Here is a 15,229-nt window from a genome sequence, read left to right on the forward strand (position 1 = left end):
CTCTCTCACTCTATTCCTCCATCTCTCGATCTGTTTACGGTATTCACTCCTTCTTCCTTTCTGCAGAGTCATAGGGCAAAGACAACAAGGAAAGGAACAAGGAAATACAAAAACAAAGTCATCTTGTATGCACAGAAATCACTGTCACACAAAAATGTAATGTACCAGGGCCCTATAAAATCCTTGTTGCAGAGAACGCGGACGGAATCACGGAATCCAGACATTAAAATCAAAATTCAGCAATATTCAAAAATGTATAGAACTTAGTAGGAAATGTCCCCATTTGTCAGCACCATTTCCGTTTCCATTCAATTGAACATTCCAGAACGTACAAACGTACTGAACGCAGCCCAGGAAGAAAATGCCCTTCAGGTCAGTGTGTGCGCGGTCACCGTGTGTGTGCGTGTATGTGTGTGTGTGTGTATGCTTATTTGCCTATGTGTGTGTGTGTGTGTACAGATGTAGGATTGTGGATTATAATGAAGATGTGGATTATAATGAATACAAATTTTTTGTCGGGGTTGATACATCTTTCCTAAGGGAAAATCAAGTCTTACATTTCAAAGTGGAAATTACAAACTTCAGAAGCCTTTTCAAATACACTACAAGTTTCCTGCAACAGGGGGATCAAATTGAGATCATACATCTGTATATTCTACATGTGTTAACCTTTTGACTGTTCCCTGTTGTAACTCAGGAGGGAGCGAGACCTGCATGGAGAGCATTAGCCAGGGCCTCATGGGATTCAGTGTGTCCTTGCCTGGCTGTAGTAGTCAGTGTGTTATTACTGGAGCTGTAGACCCAGCTGCCCTACTACCCTGATGCAGATGTTATGTATTCACACATCAGGAGTGTTTGTTGTGTTCTGTGAGCAGTGTGTGCGTGTTTTTAGATGTGTGTGTCAGGCCAACAGAAGGGGTAGTGACATGTGCGTGTGTGTGTGTGTGTGTGTGTGTGTGTGTGTGTGTGTGTGTGTGTGTGTGTGTGTGTGTGTGTGTGTGTGTGGTGTGTGTGTGTGTGTGTGTGTGTGTGTGTGTGTGTGTGTGTGTGTGTGTGTGTGTGAAGTGTTAGCTCTACCTGAAAGGCTACACAAGCTATGATTGCTTACTCTGTGTACCCTTTCAAGGTCAGAGGGAAAGAGACATAATTATATATGCTTCTACATTGGGTTATTGCATGAATGCCAGATGCCTAAAAATACAGTAGATGAGGAATTCATTCAGGATGTAATCAAAGCTATGGCAGATGAGAAGAGGTCTTAACTAAAACCTACGGTAAGATACTGTACATATAAGAGCTATTTTGTAGCTCCCACTTTCTTCTGTCACAAGAAAATCTATAGGAAGGTGACCTGCATTGTTTTTGGTTGAAACTGGGCCATGATCCATTTGTGCATTTCAGCAAGCCTTCTTTAGATTTACAGATAGGAAATGTGTCTATGTTGACTGTGTCCCAGTCAGTGCTCCGCTGTCTGTGGATGATTTATTGAAGAGGCCAAGTATTTTTTTTTAAACCTTTATTTAACTAGGAAAGTCAGTTAAGAACAAATTCTTATTTTCAATGACAGCCTAGGAACAGTGGGTTAACTGCCTTGTTCAGGGGCAGAAGGACAGATTTTTACCTTGTCAGCTCGGGGATTCAATCTTGCAACCTTTCGGTTACAAGTCTAACACTCTAACCACTAGGCTACCTGCCGTTATAAAGGCAGCCAGCTAAGTTCTCCTGGTGCTGCTGCTGTCGTGGGAACTGATCTCATGACCTTGGCGTTTGCATGTTCTGTATCATGTAAGTCCTTGCAAGGCGTAAGTGTGTGTGTTTAAGAGAGAGGAAGAGAGAAAGGCAGAGAGTGTGTGTGTGTGTGTGTGTGTGGTTCTGACTATGCATGTGCTGAGCCTGACTGCAGACTTGTGATGTGTTCTATTTAATGAGTAACCAAACATAGTGACAGCCTGTTCAAGAGGAGAGAGAAGGAAATCGTTTTTTCTCAGTGACACAGTAAAATATCAGGGTTACCCATTTTAAATGTAACCTTTATTTAACTTTAAAGTAACTCAGTCATAAAAGTCCAGTTGTTTATAAAATACCCTTGGTAATTAGTAGCCCTGGTGCCAGCCCTGATACTGTATATTACCATTCATCTCATTCATATCTACAGTACCATACAATACAAACAGCTACTCTGTTTATTATCTATGCAAAGTCACTTTACCCCTACCTACATGTACATATTACCTCAATCACCTTAACTAACTTGTACCCCTGCACATTGACTCGGTACTGGTACTCCTTGTATATAGCCTCTGTAACGGTCGTCGTATGGAGTAGACCAAGGCGCAGCGGGTTGAGTGCTCATTTTAACTTTTATTGAACACTTAAATAACAAAACAAGAAAAGAAAACAAACGAACACACAGTATTACAGGCTAAACACAGCAGTGCAAAAACAACTTCCCACCAAAACCCATTACAAAAACACCCCTCTATATAGGACCTTCAATCAGAGGCAACGAAGAACAGCTGCCTCCAATTGAAGGTCAAACCAATAACCCTAAACATAGAACTAGAAAGACTAGACCAGAACATAGAAATATACTAACATAGAACATAACCCCCAAAAAAACGGAACACTCTAAACAAACACCCCTCTACATAAACACATAGCCCATCAAACCCCGAAACACTCTAAACAAATGCCCCCTGCCACGTCCTGACCAAACTATAATAACAAATAACCCCTTATACTGGTCAGGATGTGACAGCCTCCTTATTGTTATTTTACTGTGTTACTATTTCTTTTTATTTGTGCTAATTTTCTTTTAAACTTTGCATTGTTGGGAAAGGGCCTGTAAGTAAGCATTTCACGGTAAAGTCTGCACCTGTTGTATTCGGTGCATGTGACAAATACAATATATATATAGAGCAAAAGTATTCAAACCTCTTACAGTGAGGGAAAAAAGTATTTGATCCCCTGCTGATTTTGTACGTTTGCCCACTTACAAAGAAATGATCATTCTATAATTTTAATGGTAGGTTTATTTGAACAGTGAGAGACAGAATAACAACAAAAGAATCCAGAAAAACGCATGTCAAAAATGTTATAAATTGATTTGCATTTTAATGAGGGAAATAAGTATTTGACCCCTCTGCAAAACATGACTTAGTACTTGGTGGCAAAACCCTTGTTGGCAATCACAGAGGTCAGACGTTTCTTGTAGTTGGCCACCAGGTTTGCACACATCTCAGGAGGGATTTTGTCCCACTCCTCTTTGCAGATCTTCTCCAAGTCATTAAGGTTTCGCGGCTGACGTCTGGCAACTCGAACCTTCAGCTCCCTCCACAGATTTTCTATGGGATTAAGGTCTGGAGACTGGCTAGGCCACTCCAGGACCATAATGTGCTTCTTCTTGAGCCACTCCTTTGTTGCCTTGGCCGTGTGTTTTGGGTCATTGTCATGCTGGAATACCCATCCACGACCCATTTTCAATGCCCTGGCTGAGGGGAGGAGGTTCTCACCCAAGATTTGACAGTACATGGCCCCGTCAAATGATGCGGTGAAGTTGTCCTGTCCCCTTAGCAGAAAAACACCCCCAAAGCATACTGTTTCCACCTCCATGTTTGACGGTGGAGATGGTGTTCTTGGGGTCATAGGCAGCATTCCTCCTCCTCCAAACACGGCGAGTTGAGTTGATGCCAAAGAGCTCCATTTTGGTCTCATCTGACCACAACACTTTCACCAGTTGTCCTCTGAATCATTCAGATGTTCATTGGCAAACTTCAGACGGGCATGTATATGTATTCTTCAGCAGGGGGACCTTGCGGGCGCTGCAGGATTTCAGTCCTTCACGGCGTAGTGTGTTACCAATTGTTTTCTTGATGACTATGGTTCCAGCTGCCTTGAGATCATTGACAAGATCCTCCCGTGTAGTTCTGGGCTGATTCCTCACCGTTCTCATGATCATTGCAACTCCACGAGGTGAGATCTTGCATGGAGCCCCAGGCCGAGGGATATTGACAGTTCTTTTGTGTTTCTTCCATTTGCGAATAATCACACCAAATGTTGTCACCTTCTCACCAAGCTGCTTGGCGATGGTCTTGTAGCCCATTCCAGCCTTGTGTTGGTCTACAATCTTGTCCCTGACATCCTTGGAGAGCACTTTGGTCTTGGCCATGGTGGAGAGTTTGGAATCTGATTGATTGATTGTTTCTGTGGACAGGTGTCTTTTATACAGGTAACAAGCTGCGGTTAGGAGCACTCCCTTTAAGAGTGTGCTCCTAATCTCAGCTCGTTACCTGTATAAAAGACACCTGGGAGCCAGATATCTTTCTGACTGAGAGGGGGTCAAATACTTATTTCCCTCATTAAAATGCAAATCAATTTATAACATTTTTGACATGCGTTTTTCTCAATGTTTTTGTTGTTATTCTGTCTCTCACTGTTCAAATAAACCTACTATTAAAATGATGGACTGATCATTTCTTTGTAAGTGGGCAAACATACAAAATCATCAGGGGATCAAATACTTTTTTCCCCCACTGTACCTTTTCCCACATTTTGTTACGTGCCAGCCTTGTTCTAAATTGGATTAAATAAAAACATTTCCTCATCAATCTACACACAATACCCCATAATGACAAAGCAAAAACAGGTTTTTTGAATTTTTGGTAATTTATATAAAAAAAATAAAAAACAGAAATACCTTATTTACATAAGTATTCAGACACTTTGCTATGAGACTTGAAATATAGCTCAGGTTCAGGCTGTTTCCATTGATCATCCATTGAGTCCACCTGCGGTAACTTCAATTGATTGGACATGATTTGGTAAAGCACACACCTGTCATTATAAGGTCCCACAGTTGACAGTGCATGTCAGAGCAAAAACCAAGCCATGAGGTTGAAGGAATTGTCCGTAGAGCTCCGAAACAGGATTGTATCAAGACACCGATATGGGGAAGGGTACCAAAACATTTCTGCAGCATTGAAGGTCCCCAAGAACACAGTGGCCTCCATCATTCTTAAATGGAAGATGTTTGGAACCACCAAGACTCTTCCTAGAGTTGGCCGCACAGCCAAACTGAGCAATTGGGGGAGAAGGGCCTTGTTCAGGGAGGTGACCAAAAACCTGATGGTCACTCTGACAGAGCTCCAGAGTTCCTATGTGGAAATGGGAGAACCTTCCAGAAGGACAACCATCTCTACAGCACTCCACCAATCAGGCCTTTATGGTAGAGTGGCCAGACGGAAGCCACTCCTCAGTAAAAGGCACATGACAACCCGTTTGGAGTTTGCCAAAAGGAACCTAAAGGAATCTCAGACCATGTGAAACAAGAACAACTCAGCCAGGGTCAACCCATCTAACATGTCAACTCAGGGAAAGTGCTTGATTGGACACACTGAACTAAACTGTGTGTGTGTGTGTGTGTGTGTGTGTGTGTGTGTGTGTGTGTGTGTGTGTGTGTGTGTGTGTGTGTGTGTGTGTGTGTGTGTGTGTGTGTGTGTGTGTGTGTGTGTAGGGAAATGGGGAAACCTAGTCAGTATTACAACTGAATACATTCAACCGAAATGTATCTTCCTCATTTAACCCAACCCCTCTGAATCAGAGAGGTCCAGGGGGCAACTGCTGAGCATGGAGTTTGCTTCTGAAGAAAGAGAGAGAGAGAGAAAGAAAGAAAGAAAGAGATAGAGAGAGAGAGAGAAATAAAGAGAGAGAAAGAGAGAGAAAGAGAGAGAAAGAGAGAGAGAGAAAAAGAGAGAAAAAGAAAGAAAGAAAGAAAAAGTAAAAGAAAGATAGATAGTGATAAAGGAAGAGAGAGAGGAGAGGCAGAGGGAGCAAGAGCCTCATTTAAACAGCTACAGTATCTGTTTCTCCCTCCCTCATTCTCTCATCCTCTCACTCTCTGTCTTTTACACACTCCCTTCGTCTCTACTTCAAAGGGAGCAGTGAGGTGTCTGTTGTGAAGAGCCCAGGGCTCTCTGCAGACACATGTTAACTAATAAGAAGTAGTGACGTAAAAGACTCTGTCTGGGCTGCAGGGATGTGTGTGTGTGTGTGTGTGTGTGTGTGTGTGTGTGTGTGTGTGTGTGTGTGTGTGTGTGTGTGTGTGTGTGTGTGTGTGTGTGTGTGTGTGTGTGTGTTTATGCATGTGCGTGTTTGATCCCATTGTCCTTGATGCGCTCCATAGCTACGCCTGTCACAGCTTAATGTTGTCATTTAGTTTTTCCTGCTACAGTAAAATATGATGTTTCTGTTGCGGTGGTGGTGTGAGAACAGCAACATCAGAGACCATTAAGTCGTCACAGACCCAGTCACGTCGTCACACTCCTAACCACTCCCCCCCACACTCCTATCACCCTATCCCAGCCGGCTGTGACGTCACAGACAGGGAGTCAGGGAGGACAGTGGTGGGCTACAGTACAACTGCCGTACAACACTCATAACCTACAGACATTTAATAGGACCTCTGCTCACTTTTTACATTTCTTTTATATATATTGGAACAGTACAACTGCCGTACAACACTCATAACCTACAGACATTTAATAGGACCTCTGCTCACTTTTTACATTTCTTTTATATATATTGGAATTATATTGGAATCTCTCTCTGATTTTATTCAACAATTTAAACTAGGCAAGTCAACTATAGGAAGCACTACCACAGCCTAACCAAGAGGCAAAACACAGCAACACTATAAAAACAATGCGTCACATTGTCGTAGTTTAGCTAACACTCCTGCTAGGGACCTACACAGCAGAGGAGGCTGGAGGGAGGAGCTATAGGAGGGCGAGCTCATTGTAATGGCTGGAATGGAATAAATGGAACGGTATGAAATACATCAAACATATGGACACCACATGTTGGATCCGCTCCATTCCAGCCATTACAATGAGCTCCTCCCACCAGCCTCTGATACACAGTCAGTCCATACTAAACTTGGTCTGTTGTGAGAAGCTTGATTACCTCTGCTCCCCCCTTTCCCCTTCTATTTCCCTTTCCTCTTCCCCTTCTCTCACTATTCCTGGAGGGAGGAAGAGCAAAGCGAATCACTTTGAAGACTAATTGAGGATTAAAGACCTTAAAGCACCGTGCCACTCCTTCAGGGTATACATGTACCAGAAGAGGCAGTGAGGGGAAGATACAGTATGTTATAGGATTACACCTAAGACAATATACCTAAGACAATCAGGTGGCTTCTTTGTCTCAGCAAGACACACACATACTGTATACACACATGTCTGCCTGACACACACACACACCACAGGAGGCTGCTGACGGGAGGACGGCTCATAGTAATGTTTGGAACGGCGCAAATGGAATGTCATCAAACAATCCGTGGAAACCATGTGTTAGATGAATTTGATACCATTCCACTATTCCGCTCCATCCATTACCCCAAGGCCGTCCTATCCCAATTAAAGTGCCACCAACCTCCTGAGACACACACTCTATAAACACACTAATTTACCACATTTACCATACGCATGTATACGCAAACGTACCCACATATTAATGACATGATACACAAACGTACCCACATATCAATTACATGATTGTTTTTGTTTAGAAACAGTCAACAAATTCAGAGCTCCAAGACAGTTGTAATTTCTTTACGACCACAAATCAAAATGTTATGGACGGCTCTGAGGTCAACATGGAGGTAGGTTAGTATGCTGGAGTGTTATGGACGGCTGTGAGGTCAACATGGAGGTAGGTTAGTATGCTGGAGTGTTATGGACGGCTGTGAGGTCAACATGGAGGTAGGTTAGTATGCTGGAGTGTTATGGACGGCTGTGAGGTCAACATGGAGGTAGGTTAGTATGCTGGAGTGTTATGGACGGCTGTGAGGTCAACATGGAGGTAGGTTAGTATGCTGGAGTGTTATGGACGGCTCTGAGGTCAACATGGAGGTAGGTTAGTATGCTGGAGTGTTATGGACGGCTGTGAGGTCAACATGGAGGTAGGTTAGTATGCTGGAGTGTTATGGACGGCTGTGAGGTCAACATGGAGGTAGGTTAGTATGCTGGAGTGTTATGGACGGCTGTGAGGTCAACATGGAGGTAGGTTAGTATGCTGGAGTGTTATGGACGGCTTTGAGGTCAACATGGAGGTAGGTTAGTATGCTGGAGTGTTATGGACGGCTGTGAGGTCAACATGGAGGTAGGTTAGTATGCTGGAGTGTTATGGACGGCTGTGAGGTCAACATGGAGGTAGGTTAGTATGCTGGAGTGTTATGGACGGCTGTGAGGTCAAAATGAAGGTAGGTTAGTATGCTGGAGTGTTATGGACGGCTGTGAGGTCAACATGGAGGTAGGTTAGTATGCTGGAGTGTTATGGACGGCTGTGAGGTCAACATGGAGGTAGGTTAGTATGCTGGAGTGTTATGGATGGCTGTGAGGTCAACATGGAGGTAGGTTAGTATGCTGGAGTGTTACGGACGGCTGTGAGGTCAACATGGAGGTAGGTTAGTATGCTGGAGTGTGTAGCTCCAGGACTTCTATGGCTTTGGTCATGGAGAGCGCATGACCGTGGAAACCTCTGAGCTGTTTGCAGTATAAACAGACCGGAGGCCTTGCCAAGCCAAGGCCACTGAGCTCTCTGTGCAGTACACTCTCTCTCTCTGTACGCTGTATGCATGCCACCAAGGTGTAGATCAAGACACTAATCGAAGCTCAGTTGGTTTTTCCTCCCTAAAAAGTTAAGTGAAGGATTCATGGAGGAAAAACTGATCTGAGATCTGTGCCAAGAGGGCCGGGGCAGCTTCTATCTAAAACCCACCTGTCAAATAATGTGTCCTCCCTTTCTATATGGTTAGACTGAGAAGCTATTGTAGACTTATTATAAACCTAATATCCAACATCCACAACCACCTTTGGATGTCTTTATGCGTTAACAGCTTCCAGTCCCCGACCTGCACTACAACATGTGATTTTGCTTGTGTTCATGCTTGGGAAACCTAAGCGTTTAAAGAATGTATAAAAGTCCACTACAAGCAAACCAGAAGACACTTGCTTCCTCTTCACAACCATATTATGCTGGCATAGGAAGAGGTTCTGTGATGTAATACTGGTGTTACTGTGGAAGTAATACTTCCATGGATTTGTGTAGTGTCTGTTATGGTAGCACGAGACTAAGGAATGACAAGCCAGCGCTACACATCATGCGAGGCTATTACACACCAGCAATAAGCAACTTCTCATCAAAGTCTTTGTGTGCAGTTATAGCCTTATTGTTACCTGCATTTATAACATGAACTATAACAGTTATCAATGTAGTTGCATTACAAATGTCACAAATGTTGACAAAACACTTTTAAGGAACACAAAACAATGATTGTGGTGATGTTTGTAAGTCGCTCTGGATAAGAGCGTCTGCTAAATGACGTAAATGTAAATGTTGATGCGCATGTGTGTAGGCCTGCTAGGCGTTACAGTACACACACCTGTTATGCGTCCCACCACAAGGTCTTAGTCATGGTAAATGCCAGATATGTGTGGTAAAAGATTACAGTCCTGGTTTTAACATGGTAGTGAATGTGTGATAGGGTTAACAGCATGGAAAACTACTGGCCTTGGAAATCTGAGCCTGATAGGTGCATGATGTGAACAGCAATGAGCAGTATGCACATTATTCTTATTGGTGGTAACACTTTACATTGAAGTTTCCTTATTACAGAGTAATTACATTCAATAACAACAACATTGAGATCGTGGAGATACCTACATTTTGTTGAATGGAAAGGGTTTGTTTTGCATTACGGCCAAACCATTGTGTAGCCATTTATACAGGGTGAGTACACGTTTGCTTAGCTTTTCCTACGTGAGTTAGTGGGACAACATACCTTACATCAAGTAGAGCGTCGTAACTAATATATATTTAGCAAGGTCCAATTTAAACTCGAGAGTGCCCTGTCCACCCAGGTATGACGTGGGCTGCTACATCAGCACCTTGGATACGGGCACACCATTCACCAAAGAGTTCCTGCCCCGTTTTCAGCCAATCAGCGGAGTGTTTTCTCGGCAGGAGATCAACCCCTTCGCTTCCAACGGTATCGTTCCGCTTTGGGAATGTCCTTTCCGACAGAGCTGTAGATTTGACTGAAATTGCCAAATGCAACCCCGGTTTCTTTTACTCATCATTTTCAAACTGCCATTCTCTGATCTAACAGTTTGCGTTTGCTTTAGCATGGTAATAACGCATGGTTATTACGGTTTCATGGGTGAGAGTATATTCAGCTCAACAAATTGCTCGCTCATTATTTTAAAACATGTCAAATAAATACGTCGGAAGCACTTGGCAATACCAGTTAACCTATTGGAATGCAAGTATTCCATATCATAGCCTTGTCGAGGCAATAGGGGAGATATATCTCGGCTGAAATGATTGATACGCTGATCTAACTCATGTTGGATGACAAGCAAAGGCATATAATCTATCAACCACGCATCGCTGAAAATACATAATCAAAATATACTATATGCAAATGACATAATTTAGCATATGTCTGACTTCATAATCGATGTATTTTTGTCTGTTGTCAGAGACATAGGAAAAGTGTGACGCAAATGTTCTTGTTATGGGCGTCTCTTCATTTTTATGCCTTGGATTGACAGTATAACTAACCAATAGACTTTCGAGTTTGTACATTTCCAGCAGGCTAGATTCCCCAACCTGACCAATTGCAGGCCCAGATTTGGTGCTCGTATTGTTTTGACCTCTGAAACCGCATCACCGCCTACCTCGTGCCCATGGCGGAGGAAAGCTATAAATATAGGCGCATGACAGCCGACTGGGACGAAGTTGTAAAACTCCCAGGTAGAAGGGAAGAAACATTCTGCAAGCCTGCTGAAAGGGGAAAACGCCAAACAATCTAAAAATCTAAACTAAAGCAAAATAAATAACGATAACCTATCAACGTCTACACGTACTGGAATACTTTTTTATGTTAATATTATATTATATGTGAAGAAAGTATTTATATCTACCCTACACTTCTATTTGCCCTAACGGTACTTCAAAACTACTGAGAATCTTCATTTTGTACGAAAAAGTAAGTATTGCTTTTGCCTCAATTACTCTTTGCGTGTTTGATTGGATATCCATCAATCATCTATAGCCCAGTATTCTTGATGAACTATTTACCCCAGATTATATCGCAGGGGATTTTAATCAAGTTGATTTGCTGCGTCAGTCCCCGGAGTTAGGGAGGGGTAGCCTAACTAACTGAAGCGTGTGTGTGAGAGAGAGAAAGACGGGATATGAGTTAAATAGTTCTTTACATTTGCTTGGCTATCAAGACTGTCAAATTATTGAAAGAAGAAACTTTCGGAGAGGCAATAGGCTATGCATGGAATTGTGTTCATCTCTTTTTTTGGCCCCGTTATTAAATCTCCAGGTCGGAAAGAATTAATAGTAAATCAAGTGGTAATTTATAGGTCCGCAGAGATTATAAAGTAGCTGCTCACACTGCCTCAAACGAACAAAACCATCTGCTGTTGGCCAGAAAACCGTCTATTTCGTAATGACCGAGTATGATTGTTTATTGGATACAGCTTATTTAGCATTTTCTTCTGTACTTCGCCATATCCAAAATGAATAGACTAGTTGTTACATTTTGCTAAACCGTTTATGTCGACACTGTTCCGATAATAGCAACACCTAACCTGTCTATCCCCTGCCTCGCCTAGTTGACGTTCACTGCTACAGTTTAATCAGCATACCAAGTAGTGCGAGTTGAGAGCCGCCAATCTGATACAATATTTACAGGGTACATGTTTCTATCGCCAGCCTGATTGCTAATATGTAACTGTTCTGTAAAAAAAGTGCAGTATGCCTTTCCGAATGTAACTGCGACTCTGTGACGTTGGCAACATTGTAACGAGGCTAGCTTATTTATTATGTAACACGATCAGTTCTAGTGCTTCTCTATAGCTTCGTATTGAAAAAACAGCACAGCTCTTTCTGTGTGGAGATTTCTAACATTATGAACATCGTTTTCATCTACTATGAAATCTTTAGGTTGTTCGTATTGAGTTGTAGATATGCAGGCAAATTCACTAGATCCCCTTGCTTGTCATGGCTATTTATAAACTAGTTCGTTCTGTTCCATAGCGTGACATTGCATTGTTAAAGATGATTCAGGCTATAGACCTTGATACTGAATAGGCATTGTTCGGGAAAGCGCTTGTATGTAAGGGTTTTACACCTGCTGTATCCTGTGCATGTGACAAATAAACGTTGAGACTTGAAACAAGACAGAGAAGAGGTGAACGCTTGATCCGTCATAGCATACTAGTTGATTTGAGTGTTCATACGGACTGCAATTCTATTCTAGATGTTTCCCTCAGGAAGTAAAGGGTTAACGTTTAAAGGGCATTTTATTGCATTCCTTTACAAAGTCTGCAGTAGTAGGCTCAACCTCAGTCAAGTAGAGGACATTGCCACCCACATCTTTGAGATGTGTTGCCTGTTTACAAAATGTTGTCCAATTATACAAAATGTTACTAAAGTAATGCAAATTCTTTACATGGCTTGTATCTAGTGGCAGAATGGTTCATGCCTTTTAATGTCTTATAGTTTTGCTTATCAGTCTGAACAATATGCTAATCATTTATCTTTTTTTTCAGGAAAAAACAACGCTCAACCTGTGGAAGAACGACTAGCACTTTTGTTTTTAGAGCAGTTCCACAAAGCTGTAGTTCCTTTTGCCTGGTGTTGACCCAACCCATCACACCCTACCCTGCCTGGAAGCACCTACGCCACCCACCACAGATACGTAAAGCAACTCAACAGGACGCAGCTGCCGACACCTCTTCTCGCACCCGGAGCAGTTCAGCAGCCAGCTATGCAGCTTGAAATCCAAGTAGCCCTCAACTTCGTCATCTCCTACCTTTACAACAAGCTGCCGCGGCGACGGGTCAACATCTTCGGTGAGGAGCTTGAGAGGCAGCTCAAGGGGAAGTATGAGGGCCACTGGTACCCAGACAAGCCATACAAGGGCTCTGGATTCAGGTGCATCCACGTAGGGGAGAAGGTGGACCCGGTGGTAGAGAAGGCAGCCAAAGAGAGTGGCCTGGACATTGAGGATGTGCGCCACAATCTGCCTCAGGACCTCAGTGTGTGGATCGACCCCTTCGAGGTATCCTACCAGATCGGGGAGAAGGGGCCCGTCAAGGTGCTGTACGTGGACGACAGTAATGAGAGCAGCCCCAGTGGGCTGGAGCTGGACAAGGAGATCAAGAACAGTTTCAACCCTGAGGCCCAGGTCTTCATGCCCATCAGCGAGCCTGTGGTGGGCCCCTCTCCGACTTCCAGCTCGCCCTCGCCTCCCTTTGGCCACTCGGCTGCTGTCAGCCCCACCTTCATGCCACGCTCCAACCAGCCTTTAACCTTCACCACCGCCACCTTTGCTGCCACCAAATTCGGCTCCACCAAAATGAAGAGCAGCAGCCGCAACAACCAGAACAGCAACGGTGGCCAAGGCGGGCAGGGCCAGAAGGTGGCCCGCACCTCACCCACCAACCTAGGCCTGAATGTGAACACGCTGCTGAAGCAGAAAGCCATCTCCACCTCCATGCACTCTCTGTACGGGTTGGGCCTGGGCCAGCAGCAGCAGGCCTCAGCCCTCAGCCCCAACGCCAAGGAGTTTGTGTTCCCCAACCTCCAGGGCCAGGGGAGCCCGAGTGCACTATTCCCCGGTGACAGCTCCCTCAGCCTCAGCCCGCTGCAGTACAGCAATGCCTTCGACGTGTTTGCGGCCTACGGAGGTCTCAACGACAAGTCCATTATGGACGGCTTGAATTTCAGCTTGAACAACATGCAGTATTCGAACCAGCAATTCCAGCCAGTGATGGCCAATTAGTACACAAAGATACTACAGTACTAGTACACAGAAATGACCAGAGATATGTGATATGGGGAAAAAAAGACTAAACGCACATCAAAAAATAAAATAGGAAACAGAATTTCCAGGAAAAATTTAAAGTGACTTGTTGTCGACTGTAAGAACTGTGTACAAGTCCAAGCGCATGAGCCTGAGGGTGAAATGACTTTGCCCCCTTGAGTTATCTTTTTTTACGATGAAGCTTGTAGTACAAGATGTCCAAGAGTGGTTACCTAAACTTCGACATGCATCATTATTTCTTTTGCCAACCAAGCACAGAAATTATTTTTTACGTGACTGTTTTAAAGATAAAGAAGAAAAACAATACAAGTCATGGCCTCTTTCAGTATTTAAGACATAACTGGACATGCCAATTTTCCAAGGATTGGCATTAATAAGTGGGATTTCCTGGTCTTTTTTCTAATTGTATAATTTAATTTAGTACAGAGTTTGTAAAATATCAGAGTATATATTGTTTCTACGACATGGTACTGCATTTATATCTTTTTACTACTACAGTGATCCGTGATGGCTGCAGCGACTTTATGTTATTTTTTTTAATTGAAATTGTGAAATGAATCCCTCTAAAAAACATTGACTATTCTAAAGATTGTGTACAGAATATTCCGTAGTGGTGGGATTTAAGAATATTAGCTTTTTTGAAAAACAAGAGTTGTATTTTCTGTTAAGAGTTTAAAGATTTTTGCTATATTATGGACAAAATGTTATCGTATATTAATTTTGTACCTACATTGTGCAATACTTGATAAAACAAACGGTATAACAAAGTATTTGGAGTCAGTGTCTTACATGTTAAGCGGAACTGATCATTTATTAAGTTTGTATTAAAAAGCTTGAAAATATACACTCGTCTATGTTCTCATTGGTAGTCTGGTCTTGTTGATTGGGCAATGGACATATGTATGAAAGCGATATTATCCAGTTTTCCATATGCCATTGAATTGTTAAGTACACACACTTTATCGTAGCCATGGGAGTCCTAGCCTATCCTTCAGTGCCTAATTTACCTCTGGTCAGCATACTCCTGGTGCACTGGCTCAAGACACATGGTTCAAACCTGCTGTGTGACTTGTCATTTGGAAAGACCTCGCATAATATAAAGTACTGACATGTCAGCATGGTGCTATTGGTAAGACTGCACCGTTATACATCAATATTCTATACATGGTAGTCTTGTAACTAGTGTTACACAAATAGGCATATCGTAGTGTCCTGTAGTCTTATTGCTGTGAATCAGGGTGAATGTTAGTGTTCTGTGCTATAGTCTAGAATTACCAGTGGGGTTTTCCTTGACAAAACAACTTAACACAGTTTTATACATTTCCATCA

General features: G+C 42.9%; 1 protein-coding gene across 1 annotated transcript; it reads left to right on the forward strand.

The window, feature by feature from the left end:
• The first annotated feature begins 10,779 nt into the window (after positions 1 to 10,779).
• Positions 10,780 to 14,156, forward strand: LOC106592182 (protein Tob1). The gene is made up of 2 exons (XM_014183497.3): positions 10,780 to 11,047; positions 12,624 to 14,156. Exon 2 carries the CDS (start codon positions 12,842 to 12,844, stop codon positions 13,856 to 13,858), a length of 1,017 nt encoding a protein of 338 aa, XP_014038972.2. The 5' UTR covers positions 10,780 to 11,047; positions 12,624 to 12,841; the 3' UTR covers positions 13,859 to 14,156.
• The last annotated feature ends 1,073 nt before the right edge of the window (positions 14,157 to 15,229 follow it).

This window comes from Salmo salar, chromosome 06 (assembly GCF_965601325.2).
Source record: "Salmo salar chromosome 06, fSalSal1, whole genome shotgun sequence".
Taxonomy (NCBI): Eukaryota; Metazoa; Chordata; class Actinopteri; order Salmoniformes; family Salmonidae; genus Salmo; species Salmo salar.